This window comes from Erithacus rubecula (genome assembly GCF_903797595.1).
Source record: "Erithacus rubecula genome assembly, chromosome: 26".
NCBI lineage: Eukaryota > Metazoa > Chordata > Aves > Passeriformes > Muscicapidae > Erithacus > Erithacus rubecula.
Window position 1 is genome coordinate 5,053,886 of NC_136678.1, and position 27,388 is coordinate 5,081,273.

General features: G+C 53.0%; 1 protein-coding gene across 5 annotated transcripts in view; it reads left to right on the forward strand.

The window, feature by feature from the left end:
* The window catches only part of PLXNA2 (plexin A2), a 144,361-nt gene that overhangs the window by 90,862 nt on the left and 26,111 nt on the right, over window positions 1–27,388 (forward strand). For all 5 annotated transcript variants that reach the window (XM_079327268.1, XM_079327266.1, XM_079327265.1 and 2 more), the window contains exons 9-15: window positions 3,121–3,235; window positions 11,072–11,272; window positions 13,490–13,586; window positions 14,496–14,677; window positions 20,793–20,944; window positions 23,961–24,078; window positions 24,538–24,674. In XM_079327268.1, the coding sequence (XP_079183394.1) occupies window positions 3,121–3,235; window positions 11,072–11,272; window positions 13,490–13,586; window positions 14,496–14,677; window positions 20,793–20,944; window positions 23,961–24,078; window positions 24,538–24,674 (1,002 nt within the window). The remainder of the gene's footprint in view (window positions 1–3,120; window positions 3,236–11,071; window positions 11,273–13,489; window positions 13,587–14,495; window positions 14,678–20,792; window positions 20,945–23,960; window positions 24,079–24,537; window positions 24,675–27,388) is intronic.

Here is a 27,388-nt window from a genome sequence, read left to right on the forward strand (position 1 = left end):
TGGGGGTGGCACAGGTCACAGCACACACGGCCAGGGACAAGGACAAGGGACAAGGGCAGCCACCTGCCCGGGGAGCGAGCTGGGAACAACCTCAGCCTGTCGGGGAACAACCTCAACCTGCTGGTGCCCCCAAGCTGCACAATCCTGCAACTGAGAGCTGGGATAGAGCTAGGGAAGGGAAGGGAAGGGAAGGGAAGGGAAGGGAAGGGAAGGGAAGGGAAGGGAAGGGAAGGGAAGGGAAGGGAAGGGAAGGGAAGGGAAGGGAAGGGAAGGGAAGGGAAGGGAAGGGAAGGGAAGGGAAGGGAAGGGAAGGGAAGGGAAGATGTGGGATGGAGAAGATGGGATGTGGGCAGAGGGATGGAAGGTGGGATGCAGGAGGGGATGGTGAAGGTGGGATGCTGGAGGGGATGAGGGTGGGATGCAGGAGGGGATGGTGAAGGTGGGATGCAGGAGGGGATGGTGAAGGTGGGATGCAGGAGGGGATGAGGGTGGGATGCTGGAGGGGATGAGGGTGGGATGCAGGAGGGGATGAGGGTGGGATGCTGGAAGTGATGCAGGGATGCAGCCCAGGCATGTGGGAGGCCCAGTGGAGGTTCTGTGGAGGGGCTGAGTTTTGCTGAGGATGGTGGAATCACATCCCCCCAGGCACTGCAAGGCAGCTGACCGGCCTTAAAAACACATTCACAGACGTGAAGCATTTATGGGTTTCTGTCTGGAAACAAAGCAAGCTGCAGCACTGTGGGCAGGAGCTGCCAGCAGCAGGGTGGGGGTGGCAGGGCTGGGAGATCCCTGGGGCTGGGGACACTGCTGGAGTCACCAAGTGCCAGCACAAGGTCACTCCCAACCTTCCTGTGCTGGGTTTGAAGCCTCAAGCTCCAGGGCCTTTCCTGCTGCACTTGGAAGAGGGTTTGTGTGTTTGTGTGCTCATGGGCTTGGCTGGCCTCTGGTTTTAATAGGCAAGCATTCATTTTTAATTTAAATTTTGTTGTGAGCCACAGCACAGAGCAGAGGGATAGGGATGACAGGGAATCCTTCATTCCCCTGTGCTGCCTGTGGGATCCATGTCCATAATCCCAATGATTCTTGTCCTGCTGCCCTTCATGCACAGCTCTGTCCCCAACTCCTTGTCCCTCAGTCAGGATGTGCAGTGCCCCCAGGCTCCTCTGCATTCTCCTGGCTTGGAATCTGCACAAGAAATGGCATTCCAGGGACCCCTGTGCTCAGGGAGGAGCTGAGGTTTGGATCAGGAGAGGCAACACATCCTTCCTGGCTGTCACTGGCCCTGCCTCCCTGTTTGTGCCTGGAGATAAAGTGCTTCCAGGCTGGTAAATTCTGCAGCACTTACCTCACTCCAGACTCGTTATCACAGGGTTCAAGGAGGGCACAGCCAGCCTGGCAGGAATGAATCACAGCTGGCAAAAAGGAGGCTCAGGCAGCACAGGAGAGATCTATTGATCCTGATCTATTGATCCTGATCTATTGATGCTGAGCTCTCTGCTGCAGTGCTGGGGTGTGTGGGAGCAGGGCAGCCCTTTGGGGCAGGGTGGCATCTCGCACACCCCTGGAGGTGACGCAGGGAGGGAGGGACATGAGGGATTTAGGGATGGCCAGGAAGGTCCTGGGGACCCTCCTGTGATGCTGTGACCCCATGGCTGGGGTGGTTCAGAGCTCAGGGCTGTGGGTTCTGTGTCCCCAGGGAGCTGCAACTGAGACAGGGAACCTCCCCTGCCAGGTGTGTTAGTAAGGACCTGGTGAGGTGGAGAAAGGAGCAGAGACAGATCCTTGGGAGAGCTGGGCTGGGCTGAAACAGCCAAGGTGGTGCCCTGGTGTGAATCTGGGAGCTCTGGATCCTGCTGGGATCCCTTGTCCTGTGCCAGGCCTGGGGAGAGCTGGAAACAGCAGCAGGAAACCACAAAACCACGGAACAGGGAGAGGAGCCAAACCAAACCAATCCAAATCAAACCACTGGGTGAGCAGGGAGATCCTCCTCCCTCAGAGGGGAAACTGGGAGCTCCAGCAGCCCCTGCTGGGAATGCTGGGGGCCAGCCCAGGTGAGGTGAGGTGCTACAGAGCCCAAAGGGACAGAAATGGGTCAGACATTAATGAGTAATTAAACAAGCTTGCAGCACTGGGTGTTCTCCCTCAGATTTGCCCGTGCACCATCAGAATAAGCTCCCCTGGCTATTAAGGTGGCCAGGAATGCATCAGGAGAGCACAGCTGGGCTCTCAGAGCTCGTTCTGGTGGCAGCAGCTCACGAGAGCTCTGCCCTGGTGCCTGTGCCCAGCTGGCACAGACAGAGCCCCTGTGCAGAGCTGCTCTGCTCCTCTTGCACAGCTCCATGCCCGAGGCCACGCTGCCACTCCCCTGGTGACATTTGTCTGCTGCCCTGGCCTGGCTCCAGCACATCCCCTCTCCAGGCAGTGCCACAGTGCCTGAGCCATGGCATGGGACTGGATCCATGGGCACAGCTGATCCCTGTGCCACCAAGAGCTGCCACGTGGCAGCAGGGGTGGCCTCGGAGAGGGAGGAGGTGGCAACTGCCAGGACCAGCAGCTGTCACAGCTCCTGCATCTCTGTGGCAGCAGCAAGTGGGGAACAAAACCCACCCGGCCCCTCTGCTGGCAGCTGGGTCCCCTGGGGCTGAAAAGGGTCTGTGTTCTTTCAAAAACATTTCATAAACAGTTTTTTTTCCCCCTCCCAATATGTATCAAAAGCACTTGCTGCACCCTCTGCACTCCAAGGCCAGAAGTGTTGCTGTTGATTGAAGCATTTCTGACTTGTAGAACAACTGATGCCATTTTTGCCAGGCTTGCCTTCTTTTCTAGAAACCAAAACCCAAGCCTGGTGCCTGTGCAATGCCCTGCTCTATTTTACACCAATCCAACGACGTGCCATCAATCCCAGCTTGCATTTTACTGTGGAATAAATTGTGAGCCTGCCCCCAGTCTGTCTTGTGGGCGTGTGTGCTTTCCCAAACCTGCTCCTTGTTTTTTGCTATATCAAAACCACCCATTTAAGAAATTATTTTCCCAGGAAGCCTGGATTTCTGGCAAGGCCTAGAGGTGTCTGCAGCCCTGCCAAGGTGCTGAGCCCTGTGCTAACCCCTCCTTTCCCTCCAGGTGCCTGTCCTGTGTGAACAGCGCCTTCCGCTGCCACTGGTGCAAGTACCGGAACCTGTGCACCCACGACCCCACCACCTGCTCCTTCCAGGAGGGACGGATCAACGTCTCTGAGGTACCACTCTGCCCTCCTGCCCTTTGTCCTGTGCTTTTCCATGCCACAAGCAGCACAACCCCTGTTTATGTGAGCCCTGCTGGCGCCCCGTGGGTCTCCTTGGTGTCAGGAAGTGCAGGTGCAACTTTCAAGCAGGGAAGTGTTGGTGTCACCAAAGTGCTGCTCTTGACCTCAGCACCAGAGCTGATTCCTCCCCTGCTGTGTGGGAATGACCAGGTTCATTAATTACAATAATTACTGCACTGCTTTCCCCCAGAGACTCCTCAAACCCAGAAGCTTTTAGCATCTCTGCTTTGCAGCACAGAGGGCTTTGCTTTGTGTGGCTGGGGTTGGTGCAGGAGCCTGGCTGGGAGGGAATTACCAAAGTGCACAGCCCAGGTTTTGGAAAAGGGACTTGGTTTGGGTTCCAGAGCCATCTCTCTTAGCAGTTCATAAAAGGTGTGGGGCTCCCATCCAAAAATGCTTTTAACACTTGGAAAGGCACAGCCCATGAGTGGCTCTGCCAGCTCTCCTGAGTCCCAGGGCAGAGGCATCCATGGAGGAAAGGGGTTTGCTAGCACAAATTCCTGACTGAACATTGCCAGGAACCCTTGGTCTGGGATTTCTGCACTCCTTGTCCTGCCTGATCCTCCTGCCTGCTTCATCTCCATGAGCCCCTGATGCTGGCAGGGTCCTGGTCTTTGCCCTCCCTGTTCCTACAAATAGCTTTGTAGCACCTGAAATGAGTGCAGCTCTTAAAAAGGTTTAAAATGGTTTAAAAGATGCTCTGGAAATCCTGAGAGTCCTGGGAAGTGGGAAAGGCAGCAGTGAGGACATCTACAAATATGAGAAAAGGAGAGGAAGGCAGGCCAGTATCCAGACAAATCCTTGTCTGTGAGTGATGGATATTGAGAAAAACAGAAGAGATCAGTCAGTGGTGTGACCACTGGGTTGTCAAAAAGGGGTGGCTGAAGCTTTAGCCAGGGTGCTGCTAAACTGGGAGTAAACTCTACTCCTGTGTCTCCCTGGTTAGAGTGCTGCCAGGAAATTCTGAGGTAAAGGGGAGAGTAATTAATGAGCTGCATAAGGACCTGGTGGGGATCTGCAAATCCAAGGATGGGCAACGTGCCAGGGTGGGAACGGGTGCCCAAGGAGAAACATCCACCCCAAGAACAAACCAAAGCTTTCTCCACCCAGCTCAAAGTCAAGAAACTTCCTTTCACCATATCAAGAGAAAGCAAAACCCTTTGCTTCTCCTCCTCTAGAGTGATGGGAGGTTTCTCCTGCACACTCAAAGCATCCCTGTCCTCCCAGGCTGCACAACTGGAGCTCTCTGGGTCTCCAACCCCGGGGTCTCAGAAGTGTCTGACGAGTCTCTGCTGAAGTAGGACAATCCCATTATCTCTCTTTTCCTCCTGGGAGCGCCCAGGACTCTCCTGAGATCACACAGAGGGAGAGACTGGAGTTGGTGTCCCTGGAAGTTCCTGCTGGGATCACAGGGCTGTCGTGGCTCCAAAGAACTTCCTCTGTTGTCTTCATCTTAGATTGTTTCTTAGCAGGGGATGTTTTGGGATATCTCACACCTTCCTGGTGGTTGGTTTTGATAAGGGCTGATGATAATGACACAAGTGCTCTGCTGTCCATCATTTCTTCCCCAGACCTCTGAGCACAGGCAAACTCACCCCAAATAAATGTGTGTGCTTGTTTAAGAGCAATGGATTTCCTCTTCACACACAGCATGGTGATAATGCCTTTGCTATGGGCTCTTCACTAACACAGAAATAAGTAAATGCCTCATGAAGAGTTTCCTCTGCTGCACCAATTCAGATCACAATGTTCTCATTGTGTCACGGCCTGATGTATTAGGAAATTGTTTGTGCTTACCCTGCTCCCTCCCCAGCAGAGCCAGTGGTGTTTGGAGCCCTGATCTCTGTGTCTGTGCCCTACTTTCAGTCCCCTGTGCCTCCCCTTATGTAAGGTTTACACACGTGTTCACACGGGCCTGCACATTTGCTCGCATCCTTATATTTAATTCAAGGGAAAATATCTTGAATATTCCCTTTTACTCCTGGCCCATCAGCACTGGCGTCCCAGTGGGATTGGATGTGTAACGAGCTCCCTTTGATGCTCCCTGGAGTGTCTGTCTGGAGGAGGAACTGCAGCTCAGAGCCATTCCACGAGGAGATGGGGGACAGAAATTCCTTCTCCATGAGTTGTGCTCTTGCTCCTTGCAGCTTCTGCCCCTCCTGACCCAGCCAACTCTACCTTTTTGCCCTGCCTTCCATAAAATACAGCCCAGGGATATTTTCTCATCCCTCCACCTGCCCTGCCAGCAGGAGCTGTGTGCTCAGACCCAGGCAGAGCTCAGGGGCAGGGGTGGGGGTTCAGCCAGCCCCAAAGGTGGGTGGGTGCTTTGGGAAAAGTGAAAATGTGGAACACGTGGTTTGGGATCATGGGTCAATGAATGCAGAACCTTTCACAGCCTTTACAGCAGAGAGATCTTACAGGACAGAGCTAAATTCTCCTGATACCCTCCTTCTCATGGGAGTTTCTGGGATGGGGGAACCCAGCTCCTCTGAGGTCTCCATTTCCAATTCTTTAGGAGTTTATAATTAGAGAAGCAATTATATTCCCACCCCTTTCCTGGTCAGTCTTCACTGGCAGCAGAAGGTACCTGCTCACACCTTGCTCCCACTAAACCAGATTTTCTCCAAGAGATTCTCGTGGCTGTGGAGCACTGATTGTTCCTGTCCCACTTTACAGCACTCTAGACCAAGGCAATAATTCCATTTTAATGTGCCTGATGTGGTTTGGTCTGGGTGTGTGTGGGAGGGTTTATGATGTCTCTCTCTAAATGTCTGAAACTTCCAGATGAGGAGGAATGTGGATACACAAACATCCATGCACCCCATCCCAGAGGAGAGCTAGAAGCAAATAAATCCTCTTAGCTCCCCAGAATGTGGGAGCCCATCCCTCTTTGATGTCCAGTGTGTGCTGATAATGCCATTTCCACAGGAGGGACGCTGATCTGGGCACTGAGAGTTTCAGATTGGGGGATTTCAGTGCCTTGTGTGGCCTTTGAATTCCCACTGATTTTATGGCAACGCCCTTGCCCCTGGCTGTGCCCTTGGGTGCTGAGTGCTGCTGGATGTGCCTTGAGGGAAACACAACAAAACCAGCCCATCTCCTGCCCGTCCTGCCAATCCCCATGGCAGCAGAGCTGAGATGTGCCCGAGGTGACTCAGAGCCACGTCTCAGGCCACCAAAGCCAGCCATGACTTTGCAGGGTCACACCTGACTTGGGGCAGATGGCTTTGCTTGGAAAAGGAGCAAAAAACTCAATTTCAGCAAAATCCCCTCAGCTCTGAGCTGTGGCAATGCTGTTTTCATCCCTGGTGTGGATGTTTGGTGTTGGGAGGAAGGAGCCAAGTGGGGCAGAGCTGCAGGGAGATGTTCCTGCCTCTAACCTGTCCCTGTGTTGGGAACTGCTCCTGCCCTCACCTCTGGCACACAAAGGGCTGTTTACAGCAGGGAGAGCTTCCCTCCATGGCTGTAAACATCCCAAATTAATGGAGAGGACCCAGGTTACAGCACGTGCCCAGCTCAGGGTAATGGTGTGGGGAAAGAATTCACCAGGCTCGCCTCCAGCTGCCTTTCTTTCAAGTCTGGTTTCTAAGGAACGGGGTCTGCTCTCCTTTCCAGGGGCACAAATGAAGGATAATGTGTTTCCATGAGTGACAGGGACTGTAATTTATATCATTGGGAACACAACTGTGAGCCAGGGGTTTACATTCACGTGCCAGGTTGGGTTATGTTTATAACTTTAAAATAATGCGCAGCGAGTTAACGTTTGTGGAGAGTTTGCGGGGGTTTTTTGAAGATGAACAGTACAAAACCATTCTATTTTCTGCCATTTGGGCTAAATCCTGCAGTCAGAAGAATTGCCTGCCATTTCTAGGCAATTTTTTTTTTTTTTTTTCCAAATAAGAGCAAGGAGGTTTGACCTACTAAAACTGCTCGGTTAAACACAAATAATAACCATGGGTGCTCTGTTCTGCTCCAGAGACAGCTGCAGAACGTGGGTCTTTAAGGTATTTATAGACCTCAGAGTCTTTGAGGCTAAAAAGTGTTGGAGAAGCATAAAATGTCTTTGTAAATTGTGTGTGCTGATACTTCACAGGCAGAATATTCCCCGAGAGTCTGTGCCACTCAGGCATCGGAGCCTTGTCTTCCTCCAGCAGATCTGATCCGTGTTTATTCTGGCACAGGCAAGTCAAGGAGGATAATGAGAGGATTCTGTGTGTTTGTTTAGTGAGAGGAGGCAATAATGGCCTTTCTAACTCGCTGCAGGATTTACCTCTCATGAATTAAAAAACAAAGTAAACTGATTATGGAACAAGTTGTGTATTCCACCGCCTCTATTCGGAGTTTTCTGGGTGTTTTTCTTGCTCTTCCTGGGAAGGAATTGCAGGATGGGGCATCCAGGCTGGTGCTGCCCTGGGAAATTCCTCGAGGGAATCAGCATTGACAGAGGCATTGCTCAGGCTGCTGATAAACCCCTCACAAAATAATTTATCTGAACTCTGGCTTTTGCACCAGGGAGCAGCTGGGAGAGGTGGTGGAGGGACAAACCACCCTGCCAGGCTGTTCTGCTGCTGCAGCCCCCACAGGAGAGCCAAAACCCCTTACAGGGGCTGTGGGGAGGGCTGTGTATGCAGGGATGTGGGGATGAAGTCATTTGGGTGCAGGCACATGAGTTTGGGGGGATTTGGGTGCAGGGATGTGGGGATGAAGTCATTTGGGTGCAGGCACATGAGTTTGGGGGGATTTGGGTGCAGGGATGTGGGGATGAAGTCATTTGGGTGCAGACACATGGGTTTTCAGGGGTTTGGGGTGCAGGGATGTGGCTGTGCAGGGATTTAGGGTGCACATGACTGTGTCAGCAATTTAAAAAAGAAATTGGAGAAAGAAAAGCCCTGAAAGCTGAGCACTGAGGCTGAGAATGGCTCAGAGGGGCTCCACAGGACGTGCAGGGTCTGAGCTGACCCAAACCTTCCCCAGGTCCTGCAGCTTCACTCACTCAGCTGAGAAATTCAGCAGTGACTGCCCACAGCAATGTGGCTCCATGAGCACCCTGGCTTTTCCAGAGTCTGGCATCTTCCTACAGATCTGTCCATCCCAAATGTGGATCCCTATTAGTGTGATCACTGCAGCTGTCAGCCAGCACAGAGGGGCTGCTTGGGCTGTGCCTTCCCCACAATCCCAATGTGACATTTCCCTCCCAGTGGGACCAAAGGAATGGGGAAAAAAAAAAATTTAAAAATCTATTTTGCCTCACTCACTAATGATGGCAGAACAATTTTTGCTGGCAGCATTTTCAGCACCAGAGAGCAGATCTGGGGATGGGAGCCCTCCTTTAGCAGTCGCCTCACGGATGGAGCTGGCCAGGAAGGATAATGGCCCATAACATATTCATTATTTTCAGGACTGTGCACTGGAGTTCTCCCACTGGTGATGCAAGTGGAGATCTTTTTTGTTTTCAGCCATAATGGGGTAAAGGATTCTGCGGGTCCAGGTTGATTTTCCTTCCAATCCACAGGGCTGGGCTCCTCTCTGGAGTGCAGCCACTTGTCTCCTGTTGGTCCTCGATGTGACTGAGGTGAAATGCAAAACCTTAAATGCAGGCAGGTGTTGAGTGGAAGGTGGCACAGGCTGTGGTGCTTCAGGAGGGGAAGGAATGTGCAGAGCAAGCTTGGAAAATGCAGTGAGTGAGTTTGCTGGTGGTGAGCTGAGGTCAGATCTGTGGTCCCAGGGTCAGTGGGAAGCAGGGAATGCATTCCCTTCCAGCCCCACTGCAGGAAAGGCTTTCCCTTCCCTCCCCAGCACAGCTGATGGAGTTTGAAATCACTCTTGGCTGTTAATCCGTGAAAGTCCCCGTTAGAAATAAAATAAAATATATATAGGGAAAAGTGCCACTGGAAAGGTTTATGAGGCTGCAGTTTAAGTTAGTGGCTCCTCCAGAGCAAGGGACCATCTGTTTCTCATTTACAGCTCGCTTGAGCCAGTGGTGAAACAACTTCCCATGGTCCTGGCTGGAGCTGGAGGGAGCCTGGCCTGGGGGTGGGGGATTTTTCCCTTGTCCATGCTGTCCTGGCACTGCCACCAGCATGATTTCCTTTCATCCCCAGGCTGGGGGCAAAGGGCTCGGGGTGCCAGTCTGGGATTTGACAGAGGAAATGAACACGTGTTTGTTCTAAACTCCTGCTTTAGCCTGGGATTAATCATTCAGTGTCAGGTGCTTACAGGTACTTAGGTACCTTGTTCCATTAGATCAAAGCAAATTAGAGCTGAGCAGAATGTAAATACAGCTGGTGGTCAGAGCATTTGTCTCAGCGTGTTGCAGTTCCCGGTGTAGAAATTGAAGAAAAATTGAATTTCCCCGTGTGTTGTGCAGAGATAATGTTTGGGATGTTGAGATCTCACGGGAGGGATGTCACACAGTTACCAGGAGCTGATAAGTCATTTGTTGTGGTCCATCTCAAGCTTTATTTAGACATTTGGTTTGTGCTTGGGCGAACTGGAGATCTGTTCTGCTGCGCGATGGTGTTTCACAGAATCACAGATGGTTTGGGTTGGAAGGGATCTTAAAAATCATCTCATTCCACCCCCTGCCATGGGCAAGGGACACCTTCCACCATCCCAGATTGCTCCAAGCCCTATCCAAGCTGGCCTAGGACATTTGCAGGGATGAATTTTAAGGTTCCTTCCCACCCAAACCATTCTGTGATTTGGAGAGAGAAAACACCACACCAGCCCCAGCCCAGGAGCTGGGTGGGAGATTCAGGAAGGCAGAAGTGGTGAAGCATGGAGAGGAGTGAGAGCAGATCAAGCAGAACTTAATGTCACCTCAGAAATTAATGGCACCTTGTGTTAATTTTTTCTGAGATAAAGCAGAGCAGAACAGTGCCTGGTGGTGAGAGGGAAGCACACCCTGGGCTGATCCATCTCTGCTGCACCAGGGGTCTGAGGGGTGAAATGGGATTAGGAGCAGCCCCTGTGGCTGGGAGCAGGGGCTCAGCAGGGCTGGGGCAGCTGATAAGGGCTGAGCTCCTCAGGAGGGGACAGCAGCAGCTGCTGGCTCTGCAGATAAAACCCGTGGGGAGCTCAGAGAAGGGAGGACACCTTGGATTTATCCCCAAAGAGGATGTCCCTCCTTGAACAGTGAGGAAATCAGTGCCAGCAGCAGGGCACAGGGGGGTTCTGTGTCCCTGCACTTCATCTACAGCTGGGCTGGGGGGTGGCAGGTCCTGGGCCCTGGGGATGTGCTGGAACATCAGCCCAGACCTGGCCACACCTGCAGCTCCACTGGTGCCATTTTGGGCTCCCTAGAAACAGAGGCCAAACAAAATGAAGAGAATAAAAAGCAGTTTTATTTATTGAAGGAACTTCAGGTGCATTTCAGGCAGAAAAAGCCCCCCAGGGCTACATCCAAAATGGGCAATGGGTCACAAGTTTTCACACTTGTATAAGTTTGGTCCATTTGCATATTGGGGGTTAATCTTGTTATTACAGGTTCAGGTAATTAAGTAATCTCCCCTAAGTTTGCTCTCCCCCAAACTCACTTTTGTTTAAATGTCTCAGAGCCTGAGGCAGTGAGGTGTCCTTGATTCCCAGCCTGGAGAGGAATTGCTGTGTCTGAACAAAATGGGAGAGCAGCAGCTCACTCTGGATTTGGAGTTTAGAGTTATGCACTAAAGAACTGCAGGATTACAAATATATGAAAAACATAAAAGCTAAAATCCTAATGCATCATCACCACCCCACCCATCACCTGCCACCTTCTCTCCTCTCTCCCAGGACTGCCCCCAGCTGCTCCCCACGGAGGAGATCCTGATCCCGGTGGGAGAGGTGAAGCCCATCACGCTGAAGGCCAGGAACCTTCCCCAGCCCCAGTCGGGCCAGAGGGGCTACGAGTGTGTGCTCAGCATCCAGGGCATCATCCACAGGGTGCCTGCCCTGCGCTTCAACAGCTCCAGCGTGCAGTGCCAGAACAGCTCGGTGAGAGCAGCTCCAAACAGCCCCGGGCAGGGGGAAAACTCATCCTGAATCCCGGGTGGGACAGTGTGGGAGCAGCTCCAAACAGCCCCGGGCAGGGGGAAAACTCATCCTGGATCCTGGGTGGGACAGTGTGAGAGCAGCTCCAAACAGCCCCGGGCACGGGGAAAAACTAAACCTGAATCCTGGGTGGGACAGTGTGAGAGCAGCTCCAAACTGCCCCGGGCAGGGGGAAATCTCATCCTGGATCCCGGGTGGGACAGTGTGAGAGCAGCTCCAAACTGCCCCGGGCACGGGGAAATCTCATCCTGAATCCCGGGTGGGACAGTGTGAGAGCAGCTCCAAACTGCCCCGGGCAGGGGGAAATCTCATCCTGGATCCCGGGTGGGACAGTGTGAGAGCAGCTCCAAATAGCCCCAGGCACGGGGAAATCTCATCCTGAATCCCGGGTGGGACAGTGCCCGGGAGGAGAGGAGATGCCTCAGCTGGAGGGCTCTGGATGCTGGTGGGGGTCAGCCAGGGGAAGGGGAGGAGGAGGGAATTGAGGAGTGTTAAGGCAGGCTAATTCACACGCAGGGAGATAAGGAGAATCACAGACCCCTTATCGGGGAGCTGTCAAATCCCAGGTCACGGTGCTGGATGAATAGAGCAGCGCTGGAGAGCAGGGAGGGAGGGGGAAAGGGAAACTGCCAGGGAAAAGAGAGAGAGGATGGGAGAGGGGAATCACTGGCAGGGAGAGAGGAATCACCCCAAGGGACAGGGAAATCACTCCAAAGGACAAGGGATTACCCCAAGGGAGAGGGGAATCACTCCAAAGGGCAGAGGATCACCCCAAGGGAGAGAGGATCACCCCAAAGAAGAGGAGAATCACCCCAAGGGACAGGGAATCACCCCCAGGGACAGGGGAATCACCAGTGATGCTCCTGAGGAGAAGGGCAGGACAATTCCCTTCCACAGGACAGGGCTCAACCTCACCCTGGACCCCAGGGCACCCCAAAGTCACCCTAGTGGGTCCCTTGAGATGCCAAAACACAAATGGCAAATGCAGGCACCCCCCATCCTGATCCACAGCCCAAATTTGGGTTTTCTGTGTCCCTCCACAGCTGGGGGAAGAGCAGGGAGAAGCGTGGCCCTTGCTCTGCTCACCATGTGCTCAGAAAGAGCCCTGGGCAAACAGGGCACAGTCAGTTTGTTTTAGGCAGCACAACAGGGTCCTCTTGAATATTCAGTGCAGATGGTCTTAAATTGTTAATGAAGTTTTGAATTTTTAAAAGTTTTACTGGGTATTTATACATTGCTGGCCATCTTTGGGCCTTGCAGCTTGGTGGATAATAAATGTATTAATAGTATATGGTACTTCTCCTATCCAGAGTGATTTATAAGCTTTAGAGAAGCATTTTATTGCTGTTGGGCTGATAGGAAGTGGTAGGAGGAGGGTGTGAGGGTCATTCTGGACTCACAGCTTCTTGTTCCACACCAGTTTAGTAAAACTCAGGCAGACTGAGCCAGAACAATCAAACTTGAGTTAAACCTGCCCAGTTCCTGCCCAGGGACAGGCAGAGCAGCCTGCCCTGTTCTAATCACCATTCCCTCATCCCAGAGAGGATGGCAATGCTCACTCACCCTTTTAAGTCTTTTTAGCAGCTCTTGGTTGACTTAAAGAGATCACCAGAGTGAGGCCTGGCCAGTGTTGGGTGTGATAATGGGAATTTCAGCATTGCCTGGGAATTCAGCTGAAGCATCCAGCCTCACTCAGGCCAGGATGAACATGAGAAAAGGGGCAACTCAAAGTGCTGAAACAATGGCTGGGGCTCTGCACCATCATTGCTGCTCAGCTCTTTGCTGTGCATTGGGATTTTGGAGCTCCCAGTCACACTGGGATGCACAAACTGGGCAGGAGGCAGCCTGGATGCAGCAGTCCCAGCCTGGTTAACTGGAGGGGCTGTGTTGGTGAGGCAGGGACTGAGTGACGAGAGCAACCACTGTGAGTGGAATAATTAATCTGTTACCTCTCACAAGGACTCGATCTGATTTAATTATCTCTTCCTGGTGAGGAGAAGGGACTCAAAGCAGAACCCTGGAGACTGAGTGTAAAAATGTGTTGTCTCAGGCACCAGCAGATGTTTTTAAGCAGAGAATAAAGCTGGTTCCTCTCAAAAAACTCTCTTTTTGTGTGAGTGTTGTCTCCTCAAGCATTTCACTGTGAATCTCACCCTGCAGTACCTCTATGATGGGATGGACATCAGCAACCTGGCAGTGGATTTCGCCGTGGTTTGGAATGGGAACTTTGTCATTGACAATCCGGAGAATCTGAAAGGTAAAATCTGCTTGGACTGGCTTCAGGTCATGGGTGGGGGGCTGGAGAGGGGCTGTTGGGGCAGAGACCCCTGAGGATCACCCTGAGCAGGAGAGCAGCTCCCTGCAGTGCTGGTACCTGTGCAGGGGCACCTGCCAAAGCTGAGTTTGTGCTGTGGTGGGCAAGTCCAGGAGCAGCTGTACCCCAAGGGAATCCCCCAATCCCAGCTGTGTCCCAAGGAAATCCCCCAATCCCAGCTGTGTCCCAAGCGAATCCCTTATTTCCATCTGTACCTCAAAGGAATCTTGCAATCCCAGCAGTACCCCAAAGGAATCCCCAAATCCTTGTTGTACCCCAAGGGAATCCCTCAATCCCTGTTGTACCCCAAGGTAATCTCCCAATCCCAGCTATACCCAAAGGAACCCTGCAGCCCTGCAGCACCCCAAGGGGATCCCCAATCCCCGCAGCACCCCAAGGGAATCCCCAATCCCAGCTATACCCAAGGGAATCGCCCAACCCCAGCAGCACCCCAAGGGAATTCCCCAACCCCAGCAGCACCCCAAAGGAACCCCCCCAGTCCCCGCAGCCCCCTACGGGGATCCCCAATCCCCGCAGCCCCCCAAAGGGATCCCCAGCCCCGCAGCCCCCCACGGGGATCCCCAGCCCCACAGATCCCAAAGGAACCCCCAGTCCCCGCACCACCCCAAAGGGATCCCCAGCCCCGCAGCCCCCCAAGGGGATCCCCAGCCCCACAGACCCCAAAGGGATCCCCAGCCCCACAGATCCCAAAGGAACCCCCAATCCCTGCAGCCCCCAGGGGGATCCCCAATCCCTGCAGCCCCCAGGGGGATCCCCAGCCCCGCAGCCCCCACGGGGATCCCCAGCCCCGCAGCCCCCAGGCCCTGGCTGAGCTGCCCGTGTGTCCCGCAGTGCACCTGTACAAGTGCGCGGCGCAGCGCGAGAGCTGCGGGCTGTGCCTCAAGGCCGACCCCAAATTCGAGTGCGGCTGGTGCAGCGGCGAGGCCAAGTGCACCCTGCGGCCCCACTGCGGCTCCCCCTGGCTCGACTGGTCCAGCCACAACGTCAAGTGCTCCAACCCACGCATCACCGAGGTGAGCCCGACCTGCCCTCCCTCCCGCAGCCGCTCTGGGCTGGCTGAAAATCCGCCCAGCCCGAGAGGAACGGGGAGAAAACGCCCCAAAACTTTCTGGGAAATCAGATGGTGGTGGGCAATGGTCAGGACAAACTCAGGCACTCTCTGTGTTGAAGTTTGCAGTTTATAACATCGGGTGTGGGTGAGAAGGGCTGAGCTGGGAGCTGCCAGACACAGCTCAAACAGGCCCAGAGGGGTGGGATAACAAAGGGGCTAAAGCAAGGGTGAGGGGAGCAGGGACAAGAGCGAGGGAGAGAGAGCATGTCTGAGGGTGTAAGAGCAAGAGAGTATTGGTCTCCTTTAACAGTGTTGAATCTCCTTCTATGTTGGATATTCTACTCTTTCACTAACCAATCTATTGCAAAATACAAATTCTCTAACATTTACATACAACCTATAGGAATTACTACATTACTATGTTTTACTACTATTTTTATCTCTAAACCTTATCTTGGACCCTTCCTGTCATACCCAAGGGGGTCTCTGGTGGGTCTTTGGTATGTTTGCAGCAATTGGCATTATCTTCATCCATGTTGCTGCTCTCCAGCCACTCAGTGGAACACTGCTTTCATTTCAATCTCACCTACAGATTCTATATTCTTAGCATCTTTTGCTAGGCAATCATATCCATAGGGCATTCCTATTTCTTCCTCTCCTACACCACACTGGCACCTGGACAGGTGTGCAGCCTGGCCCACAGGCAGCTGGCACTCGCCACCCATCCCACAGACTGCTGTGTGAATGCTAATTAAACCAGGGAGTTAATTAGTCTGGAGTTGGTGCTTCTGATATTTCTGTTCAGCCCGCTGAGGGATGCAAAATGTGTCCCAGGAGCATTTTCAGCAGTGAAGCTGCACTCGCTCTGTTAGCACTGCTATGAGGAGTGACACTCCTATCAGGTGGGAATGGAGGAAAGTTTGGGTTTCTCAGTTAATTAAATCCCCCCCCAAAAAGCCTCCCTTGCCCTGGGTGTGTATCCACACTGCAAAAGGTGTCATGCAGCAGGATCAGAGTTGTCTGTCACAGCAGTGCTGGTGGCAAAACTGCTCAGCACCCAAAATCTGCCAGCTGAATCTGAACCCAAGTGATGCAAGTCTCCTCTTTGATTAAATTAGTTTCTACACTGGTTTAACTAAACTGGCTCAGATCCCGTGGGAGGGAGGTTCAACTCCTTCAGTGGAGGAGAGGAGGAAGCACAGAGCTGCTGCTGTGTCGGGCTGGGTGGGGCTGACAGGAGAACAAGGAGGGTCCCTCCATCCTCAGGGACATTACCAGGGACAGTTTGGTATTTCTGCCAGTGTTTCACCTTTGCTGGGCAGGTGTTTCTCTAGTGCAGTTGTTTCTCTTGTACTGATTTATCTCTTGTGCAGGTTTTTCTCTAGTGCAGGTTTGTTTCTTGTGCAGGTGTTTCTCTAGTGCAAGTGTTTCTCTTGTACCGATTTATCTCTTGTGCAGGTTTATTTCTTGTGCAGGTTTGTTTCTTGTGCAGGTTTGTTTCTTGTGCAGGTTTCTCTCTTGTGCAGGTTTGTCTCTTGTGCAGGTTTGTTTCTTGTGCAGGTTTGTTTCTTGTGCAGGTTTCTCTCTTGTGCAGGTTTCTCTCTTGTGCAGGTTTCTCTCTTGTGCAGGTTTTTCTCTGGTGCAGGTGTTTCTCTAGTGCATGTTTTTCTCTTGGCAGTGTTTTGTACAGGGCAGAGTGCAGCTGGTGGGAGGTGCTGGGATTGGTTGTGCAGGAATAGAAAAACATTAAAAAGGGTTGGAAGCCTCTCCTTTCCCTACTTGGTCAGTCTCTTTGTTTTCCAAGTCCCAGCTGTCCTACCAAGAGGTAAAATGATCCTTAAAAGCTACCCTGGATATTCCTCTTGCCCTGCCACTGGGCAGAACCCAAACTCCTCTTGCCCAAGTGCTGTTCTGCTGCACAGGGTTATGCTACAAGAAGGAAAACAGCCTCTACTGAGATTTGCTTCCCCACAAACCATGCAGAAAGTTGTCAAGTCACAGAAATCTTGGAATTATTCCTCTGCTCCTCCTTGAGCTGGGCAGAGCACACTGAGCTCCAGCCACCCAGTGACTTGCATGTGAGCAGTGCCAGGCTGGCTCTGGCAGCTGGCTGCAGGCAGGGCACTGCCACCAAGTGTTTTATCACTGTCCAACTTGAAAGCAATACTTTTGGGCTCTGTCCAAGGAGAAAAGAGCAAAGCTCTGCTGTTGCAGATTTCTTGACTCCATCCCCAGGTCTGTGTCTCATCCCTCAGAGTGAGACTGTGAAGGAGACCATGAAACCTTCTCAGCTTTCGTTGCTGTTGGGACCTTTCCCAACATCTGAGTTTTCTCAGATTTTGGGCACCAGTTTGCAATGCCCTGTGCTGCAGAGCTGTACAGCTGGGAGTTCACCCTGCCCTGCTGGGACTGACTGGCCCTGGCAGCTCCAGAGCTGGCACTGGTGACACATCCCCCATCCCCTGGCACCAGCAGTGACAGGACTGGGGAGCAGGGTTTGCTCTCATGTTGGAGCTCACATTGCAGCCTGGATTACCCAGAGTAAAAGAGTCTTTAATAAGGGCTGGTTTCTGCTTCTCCTGCTTCATCTGGCCAGGTTCACTCTTTGTGACAAGGCTGAGGTCAAGGGCCTGGCTCCCAGGCGCCACTGCCTTTGGGAGATGCATAAAAAAGAAGAGGTTGTGTCTTAACAGTTCTAAAAGTAAATGAGCAGCGGGGTATTTGCAGTCCTTCCACTGAGTGAGAGGCCCAGCCCTCCCCAGCAATGTCCCCTCAGCAGCTTAAAGCTTCCACCCGGCCTGTGGCCTTAGCAATAAATAAATAAAAATCAGTTTCTGGTGAACAAGCGGCGCTCTGATCTCCTATTCATTTATTTGCAGGCCTCATTAATATAACATCAGTGCAACAAACAGCTGAAGGGGGGGCAGTGTCAGGCTGAATAATGGAGTTGCTCTGCTGAGATAACAATTAGGTTCTGAATGTGCCATCAGCTGAGGCAGAGACAAGGAGGGATCATGCCGGGATGACAATGCTCATGTGCTGCTTCCCCGCTGGGCTCATCAGCCAGAGCAAAAAAGCACAAAGAGGATGAAGGTGGACGGGGTTTGGGGAGGGGGCAGGGGCTGTGCTGTTGGTTGGGTGCTGTCCCTGCACCCCAACAGATGCAGGGGTTGCTCTGCAGGGCTTGTGGCTTTTTCCCTCCAGCTCTTCAGGGAAAGCCCCAGCAGCTCCCAGGCAGCCCCAGCTCAGCTCTCCCTGGCTCCTCACTGACTTTTTCTGCAGGCAAAATGTGGCTTCATGTCAGAAACGCTGAAAGATTCGAGCAGAAAGGGGTGACACTGAGAACATTTATCCCTCGTTGTTGGAGCTGTGTCTTCTGCAGGATGGGAGGGGCAGGGTTCTGGAATTGGGCTCCTGGATCCCTGGGATCCTTGATTCCAGCTTTGGGGATCCCTTGGATTGCAACCTCAGGGATCCCTTGGATTCCAACCTTGGGGATCCTTTGGATTCCAACCTCGGGGATCCCTTGGATTCCAACCTCGGGGATCCCTTGGATTCCATCCTTGGGGATCCCTTTGAATTCCAGCCTTGGGGATCCCTTGGATTCCAAACTCAGGGATCCTTTGGATTCTATCCTTGGGGATCCCTTGGATTTTACCTTTGGGGATCCCTTGGATTGCAGGCTCAGGGTTCCCTCCCTTGGTTTCAAGTAAGAAGCAGCAATAACAGAAGTGCTCTGGAGCATCTGCATCCCTTCCCTGATCAAGGTGTGAGGGTGACCAAGCTCCTGCCAGCCCCCTCATCCCCATGCCCAGCCCATTTGATGAATAACACAGTGCTGCACACCTGACCAGTCCTGCCCAGCATTATTACAGGGGTTGGGATTTGCCTCGTGCAGTGGGGAGAGGTGACCTGCTCAGAATAATTCTGCTTCCCACACCCCGCTCACATCTCAGTGACTTTCAAGCTGCTTCAGTTTAGCAAACAACCTGAAAAAACTTGAGCAGAGGTGCAGATTTCTAAACAGCAAATATCCAATTCCTGGTAATGGCCTTGCTCTTTCTCAGCTGCCCTTTGCAGGTCCTTTTCATCCTCCACAGAGCTCTAAGCCGAAAGCCAGTCTGGTGAAGTGATTTTCTTGAAATTGGGGAATATTTCTTTCTAATCCTGTCTGTCTCTGATCAGAAATCTGGACTGGCAGCCCTGCAGCTCCCACACAGCCCAGCTGGGATTAAGGCAGAGCACGGGCTGGCTGTGCTGCAGGTGCCTCATCCTCACCCCTGTGAGAAGCCCAGGGATGCTGCTCAGAGGGTCCCCAGCTCTGGGTGCACCGGGACCTTTAAGACTTATCTTCTTTCTGCGATTTTGACTGAATCTCTCCAGCTGTAATTAATTGAATGCATCTGTTCTAACCCTGGGGCTGCTTTATGGCACAGTTACTTCAAAACTGTTCAATTAGTGGCCACTAAAATCTAGGTCGAGTGGAGCTCCATATTGGGGATTTTCCAGGTCAGGACATTTTTAAAATACAGCATCAGCTCGGCTTTGTTTGAGGAGGCTGCTTGGCCCTGCTGCTTCTGCTCAGGTCAGGAAATTGCAAGTGGTGAATTCTTTTTTTTGAGCAGTGATGAGACAATGAGCCCGGCGGAGTAAGTGCTCCAGTAAATGCATTTTAACATCATCCAGAACTGCAAAGGACACTTGTAACTGTCAGGGAAGTTCAGGTGATTCCCAGGCAGTGATGTAAACTCTACCAGGCCTCCAGGACTCGGGGTAACACAATCCAGCATGGTTTTGTAGTGGGTTTATGGGCACGTTGAGCTTACAGAGCTAAATGATACAAGACAGGCCATGGTGTGAGTTACAGGAACAGCAGCACAACAGGCAGTGCGTGGTGAATAAATTAAAAACCTCCATCAGGCGGTGGAGGGGAGAGGGAATTAAAGGATGTGGAGGAAGGAGGGGGTGGCTTGGTGTTGGAATAGCCCCAGCTCATGTGGCCAAAAATGGGACAGAATGCCCAGGGAAGTGCTGGAGCTGGAACAGGCAGCCCAGGGAAGTGCTGGAGTCACCCTGGCTGTGCTCAGAAACCAAGTGCACGTGGCCATTGGTTAAGTGGGGATGGTGGGATTCCATCTTGAAGCCTTGGATGTCTTTTTGGAGATGCTTTGGGGAACTGGGAACCACAGAAGGGATGGGGAGAGGAGTATCCTGAGGGCTGCTGTAGGGGGGCCACTGGGACATGTTGTTTGGCCACCTTCCTCCCTCCTGAGAAGGTGGAAAAAACCAACCATCCATCTGGGAACAGCAAGGAAAAGGTTCTGAAGAGCTCTTTTTTTTTTTCTTTTGCCAAAAACAAGGGAGGAACAAAGAAGCGTAAACAAGATTTATCCATTAAATTAATTAAATTGCATTATTATGGATTGTGTTTATTTATTAATAGCAGCTGCAGCACGGGGAAGATTAGAAACTCACCCAAGAGCAACAACAGAGTGGTGGCAGATTCAGGATAACTGTCTGAGAGTTCTGGGTCCAAATTTTGTGACCATGCATTATTGAAATTTATACTCCTAATTGAAGAGGAGATTGTCCTTAATGCAAGTCCAGGGAAGCAGGGATGATTATGGCTGAGGCAGGCTATAAACAGGCAGCTTGAAAGCACACACCTCACCCTTTAACATTTTTAAGTCATTTGAGGTGCCAAGTCACTAATAAAATGTGACATTAACATTCAGAGAACAGCCAAGGCAGGAGGTAAAGTTCTCCCAAGCACCAGGCTGCTTCTAGAAGGTGACTTACCCTGTTCTGGATAGAGAAGGTGGGAGCCAGGTTTATCCTGCAAGGATTTCTGGGCACTGCCCACTCTTCTTAGCTGTCTCAGGGACCTTGGAGTCCTCTCTTGGAGTAGGGCACAGATGGATTTCAGCATCCTTGGGCTCCTCCAGGACACCAGAGGAGCCACGAGGGGGTGGCCCAGGCAGCAGGAGCAGCAGGAGGATGCAGAAGAGTTTCCAGACAGGGTGGGGCTGGAGCTCGGGGTGTCGCCTCACCTTTGCCTGTGTTCTGCCTCCCTGCAGATCCTGACGGTGTCGGGGCCACCAGAAGGAGGGACGAGGGTGACCATCCGTGGTGTGAACCTGGGCCTGGACTTCTCGGAGATCGCGCAGGGCGTGCAGGTGGCCGGGGTGCAGTGCACGCCCCTGCCCGAGCACTACGTCGTGGCCGAGCAGTGAGTGTCCCCTCAGGTGTTCCCCCCGGGGCTGGGCACCCCACTGAGCTCCTCCCTGACCTCCAGCCAATGCTCAGGAGGCCAAAATCTCACCCAGAGCCCGGGCACTGCAGGAAGGGCTGTGGAGTTAAGCATGGGAAGGGATTCCTGCACATTCCTGCAAATTCCTGCACATTCCCACAAGCTGGACTCTCTCTGCAGGGGTTCAGCAGCCCTTTAAGCTTTCATTAAATGTTCTGTTTCCTTCCACTGCCATTCCTGCTTGGCTAAGCACCTTTGCTGATGAGCACCTTGCTGCTGCTGCCGCCGAGCCTCGCGCTCCCCGCGCTCCCATCCCATTTGGAATTCCGCCGGCGCCGCCGGCTGCACGCAGCCATTTGTTAGGAGAGCGAGGTGGTGACAGCCCCAACATCCGAGTGGGCCTCCACTGGAGTCAGTTCATTTGTTTCACTAAGAAAAATGTCAGCCCAAAATTAGAAAATTGGCCTGTAAGAGGGGAGGGGGGAATAAACGCCAGAGTGCGAGAGGCGCTCCTGTCCTGCCCCACGGGGCTGTGCTGGGCAGCCCAGGGGCTGGGAGGGTGTTTGGGGGTGTTTGTGGGGTGGGACAGGAGAAACTGTCTCACCTTGAGTGGTGTTATCTCCTGATGGGAGAGCAGGGTGGTGTCCTGTGCTGTAGGACTGGGAATGTGGAGGTGGCCAAGATCCCGTGGCTGGTCCCAGCAGCACAGAGCTGCCCCAGCTTTGGGAGCAGCTTTGAGAGCAGCTGAGAAGAGCTGTCCTCTGCTGGGAATTGTGTTTGGTGGCTCCCACTCAGATCCCAGTGCAGTGCAGGGACGTGTCACCAGCAGCACATGGAGGTGTTGGTTGGGTTTTGTCCATTCCTGGTGTTTCTTTCCCCATCTGGAAGGCAGGAGGGGCATTGCTGACCCCTCTGGAGCAGCGAGGGTCAGTGCAGAGTGCCAGGGAATTTGGGATCATGGGGTGAAGGGTACCTGGGGCTGCTGCAGGAATGGGTCCAAGCACGGCACCAATACCCCGTCACTGCAAGCAGTTGGGGCTGTTCTGCTGAGCACTACTTTGTAATATTTTATTTTTCAAATAAAGGATGGAAGATTATGAAATTATCCCCCTTTGATGGTATGAAACCCTGATTTTATAATCATGACTCTAATTACGGCTCTTGAGCTTTCAAAGTTTGTTAACATCATTAAAACATTTACCCTGGGCAGATAACAGCAAGCGTTAGCATGAGAGCTGCCTTTTAAAGATGAATACAGATAAAAGGACCCTCTTAAGGGTTCTGTGGGCAGACTGAATTCCAAGACTGTAATGACTCTGCCATATGCTCCAGCCCTGCAATCTATCAGCCAGCAATTAGGTTAATGTTGGTGAAAGGGCCACTTAGCCCAGCAATCAGCACCCTACAGCTCTGCCGAATGCATCATTTTGTAACGAGGTACCTGCTGGGGTTTGGCTCTGAGTGAGGTACCCAGGTGTACCCAGTCCTTGTGCCCTGTCCCACCCATCCCTGCCCGGGCTGAGCTGTGCTGCTGCTTTGCTGGCACAGTTGAGATTTTGGTGTTTTCTTGTGGCAGAGAGAACCTCCCTTCTCCTCTCCTGCCTGTGGGGTGCCAGGAATCATCTCCCAGGCTTTGTTTGCCATGGTCCCAAGCTGAGTGGCCTCCTGTCCCCGCTGGCAGTCTTCAGGAGGAGGAGGAGGGAGGGATGAAGGAGCAGCAGGCAGAGAGGTGCAGGGGCAATGTCTGGTTGAAAGGCAGAGGAAGGCTCTGAGCTGAGACTCTTCCATCCCTGCTGTCCCAGGGCAGTTCTCTCCAGCAGCCCCTTTGATGTGCAGCAGTGAGGACGTGCCCATTCCACTCCTCACCAGCATGTGTGCATTCCACTGGGCCTCCTGGCATCACCTGTGTGTGCACCAGCTTCCTTTTTCCTTCAGTCTTCGTGTTTTCTTTTATTTTTTATTTGCAAAGATTCAATACTGCTGAAGGCAGCTGGAACTCTGCTGCCTCCCCAAATTGTGTGTGATAGGCAGAGGAGTGAGTGTTTCCTTCTTCTTCATCCTCAGCAGGCAGAGGCTGATCTGGCTCTGCTCTGGTCCCACTCTAAGGGTCAGATCCCCACGGGCATCTCCTCATGGGTGGAAATGCATCTCCTGCCTCAGGCAGGTTACTCCTACCTTCAGCTTTTCATCCCTGAGGCAAATTACCCATCCTCAGGTCTCCAATCCTGAGGCAAATTATTCCCACTCTCAGATTTCCAGTCTGGGGAATTTTCCTCCCACCCTCAGCTCCCCAGTGCCTGCAGGGATGCTCTTGGATTTATCTTCCCAGCATTGCTGTGGGAGCAGGCAGCATCCAGGTCCATCTGGAGAGCCCTGCCAGCTGATGCCCCTCTGAAAACCTCCCCCAAACCTGCTGGCATGACTGGCATCCACTTGATCCCGTCCCCAGCTGGTGTCACACATCCCCTGTGCCCTGGGATTTGGGGTTATCCATCCACAGTGATCAGTCATGGTTAACTCAGCAGCTCTCCCTGGCCCTGCAGCTTTCCCAGCCTCAGGATGTGCCCACAGGGCTGAGCTTGGCCCTGTCCCCCAGCAGAAGCTGCTCTCCAGGGCTGTCTCTATCATCCCCCAGCAGGTTTCTCCAGTTTTGATTAACTGGGAGTCTGCAGTGTGAGCTGTTCCCTTAATGAACTCATCTGTTACTCTGAGGACTTTGCACTCACTTTGCTACTGGCTAATATATTGCCATTAGTGCTCTGCTTTGCTCTGGAGTTTACAGCTTGTAATAATTATGTCTAATTTTGATTTTTTTTCCTCTAAATTACTCCACGGGGTAAAAATAGACTCAGTAATTAACTTCTTCCAAAGAGGCAGATATCAAAGTTAAAGAGGAGGGGGGGGGAGAGAAAGGAGAAATGAAGGCAGTGTGGAGCTGTGCAGGGCACTGCTGGCACCTCCTGCCAAAGCTTCCCTGCAGCATTCCTGCTTCCAGGATCGTCTGTGAAATGGGGCAGGCGCTTCCAGGGATCAGCTCCGGCCCAGTGCTCCTGTGCATCGGAGAGTGCAAGCCCGAGTTCACAGCCAAGTCAGCACAGCAGTACATGTTCGTGGTGAGTGTCCTGCTGGGGGACAGCACGTGTGTCCCCAGAGCTGAGCGTGGCATGTGGAAGGGGGTCAGCTCCAGCAGGCAGTCCTGGAATTGGTTTTGGTCCTGAGGGTTTTTTTGGGGGGGGCTTTGCTCCTGGTGTTGCACAGTTTTTGGTGGCTCACTCAACGAGCCCAGCTTGCAGGATGGAGAGCTCACCCTGTCAATAAACCAGGGCTCCCACAGGGTTTGGGTCCAGCTTTGCAGCTCCAGAGCAGTGATGGTGGAATCACAGATTGGTTTGGGTTGGGAGGGATCCTCAAAGACCCAGTGGCACCTCTGCCAAGGGCAGGGACACTTTCCACCATCCCAGGGTGCTCCAAGCCCAGTCCAAGCTGGCCTTGGGCACTCAGGGATGTCCTTCTCTGCTGTCACAGCTCCCTGGTGCAGCAGGAGCACTGAGCTTGTCCTTTCCTTCCTGCAGACTCCAGCTGTGAGTTTCCTGAGCCCCAGCCGTGGCCCCGAGTCGGGAGGGACCATGGTGACCATCTCTGGCCACCACCTCGGGGCTGGCAGCCGTGTGTCCGTGCTCCTGGGCAACCAGACCTGCGAGTTCCACGAGTAAGAGACCAGCACAGGTTCTGCAGCACGTCCTGCTCCCATCCCAGCATGGATCTGCTGGAGCTGAAAGTGCTAAAATCCATCTGGGAGCCCCTAAGGCTCCCATTCCCTCTTTTATTGCATGAAACCATCTTCTCTTTTATTGTGATGGAGGCTTGCATGGTCAGGGAGGGATCCATCGGTGTCAGTGCTGTGCATTATTTCATTTTAATGCTGTTCCAGTGGTAACTGCTCTGAAAATCACAGTGAAACACCACAGTGATGGAAATATGCTTATATTGGTCATCAGTACCTGCCCTCAGCCTGGCTGCTCTGAAGCAAATGGAACATTTATAAGAAATATCTCCTTTCTCTTTTCACAGACCTGCACTGCTTTTATTGCAGCCACTGCTGCAGGTGCCTCAACCTCCTAAAAATGGTCTGGGACCCTCAGGGCAGAGCAAGGCGAGGTCTGCTCACACCTCCTGCTGAGGAACTTGCACAGCCATCAAACTCTGCTGGGATTTCGATGGCAAATTTGCTTTTTCCCCAGCAGTGTAAACACAGAGTTGACATTTGCAGGGTTTAATGGGTTTTCCTGGGGCTTAGTTAAAAAAGAGACGTGTGGTTTACATCTGTGTGTATCAGTACACAGCCCTGCCCACCCTGCTGGCAGCAGGCACAGCCTGGGTGGCAGTCTGGTACCCAGAGGGATTTTGCCTCCCAGATCCTCTACTCAGGCTGTCCAGGAGGAACTGAGGAAGTTTCTGGGAAAGCAAAGATCCCTGGAGGTGAATTTCTCATCCAGAAGCCTGAGGGGTTCTGGGATGTGAGAGCTGTGGGTGTTCAGGTGTGGGAGCACACTGGGTTATCAGCAGTGCTTGCTCTGGATCCACCCTGGCATGGTGCTCAGGGCATTCCAGAACCTTCCAGTGGGCTCAGTCCTCCAGGTGTTAACCCAGTATAACCAACCCATCAATATTTCCTCCCACACACAAAACAAATAAGCCAAATTCTCCCTCAGATGGAGACAGGGACCAGCGTTACCACCAGCAAAGTGCAGGATCAGCTCTGCAATATCATCCCTTAAAAATACCTGATCCCAATCAGGCAACCTGCAGCTGCTGACCTGCAAAACCTGGAGGAGCTTTGGATTCCCTGGGTGTTGTAATTACAGCAGGAAGCAGAAACTCCAGCAAGGAGGGAGCAGCAGCTGAGCAGCCCCATCCCTCACGTGGGGCCACGCTGTGCACTTGGTGTGCCTGGGACTGTTGTGAGGCAGTGAACTCCAATTGTACTCGAGGGTGTGGGGGAGCCTGATGAGATGAAGCAGCTCCTAATGAGATTCCCTCTAATTACAGCTTCCCCCATTCTCCCCTCTCTGATCGGAGGAGTGGGTAGATTCACCATGACGACATAATAATAGCACAGAAAGCTAATTAGCTGATCACAGGGAGCTGGGAGCTGCTCTGCCAGCAGCCCTGCGTCACTCCAGGCTCGTGCCAGAGCTGGGCAGGCACAGCAGGGTCCAGGGTGGGCAGCAGCAGGGCAGGGAACCCAGGAGGCTGCACAGAATCACCCCAAGACTCAGCACACAGGGTGGAGAACCCCACTCCTCACACAAGGAAGCCTTTTGTGGCTAAACTAAACCAAGGTGGATGTGATGAAACCAGGTGAGGATAGGAGAAGGAAAAGGAGCAGGGCAGGAAGGGGTGGATGTGTTATTTCATCAAGTTCAATTGGTTGCAAGTGTTTCAGGAGGTTGGTTCTGTCCCCTTGGTTGTGGGGGGTGGAAGTGCTGAGGTGTGAGCCAGGAACTTTTTGGTATCTGCTGTTCCTTGCCCTCCTAAATGTCCCTGCTCCTTGGAGAGGGCAGGGAGTGTGTGAGGACCCCGAGAAGGGAGCACCCATTGTCCCCCTGCCAGGCACAGACTCAGAGATTTGCTGGAGCAGAGCAGGGACACGGCTCCATTCAGGCACCTCCACAAACCCCTGAGGATGGTGAAGGTTCCATTCAGGACTGCCAGGTTTTGATTTAAGTGCCAGACTGGCACTGAGGGGCTGCAGACCTGCCTGCCCTCTCCCAAAGCTAAAGGAGGCACAGAAGGGACACTGATTCCCAGCGAGCTGGGGCAGGTTTGGGCAGAAAGGACGAGCACAGGTGGCTGTGCAGGAACACTGGCCTGCCAGGGGTGTCCCTCCAGCACTTCCTGGAGGATCAGTGTCCAAGGAGCCGTGTGGTTCCTCCCAGCTCAGTTCTGGATGCTCACATCTCATTCCCCTTCTCCATCCCTCCACCCACCGGCGCCTTTGTGCTCTCACAGCGCCGCTGCCTCGACCTTCTCTGGGGCTCTGGTGGCAGCAGATGGTCTGTTGTGTCCAGCCAGGCAGTGCTGGGCCGGGGTCACCCCGCTCTGATGGGGACACAAAGCCCAAGGCAGCGGTGCTGGAGCCACGGCCCTTCCCAGGCAGGGCCATTGTGCTGCTCACAACAGCCTCGTGTGTGCACCGGGGTGGGGAGGGGAAGAATTTGGCTTTTCACTGAGCTCATGCATCCCATTGAAAAGGCAGAGCCATCTGTTTTCACACGCCCAGCAGAAGGCAGCGGGTTCAGGGGGATGCGGGAGCTGCAGCTTGGCACAAAGAGGGATTTCAGGGAGGTTGTGCTGCTCTCATTCCTCCCATGCCAAATCCTCCTGCCCATGCCAAGCACTCCTGTTCACCTCAGGAGCTTC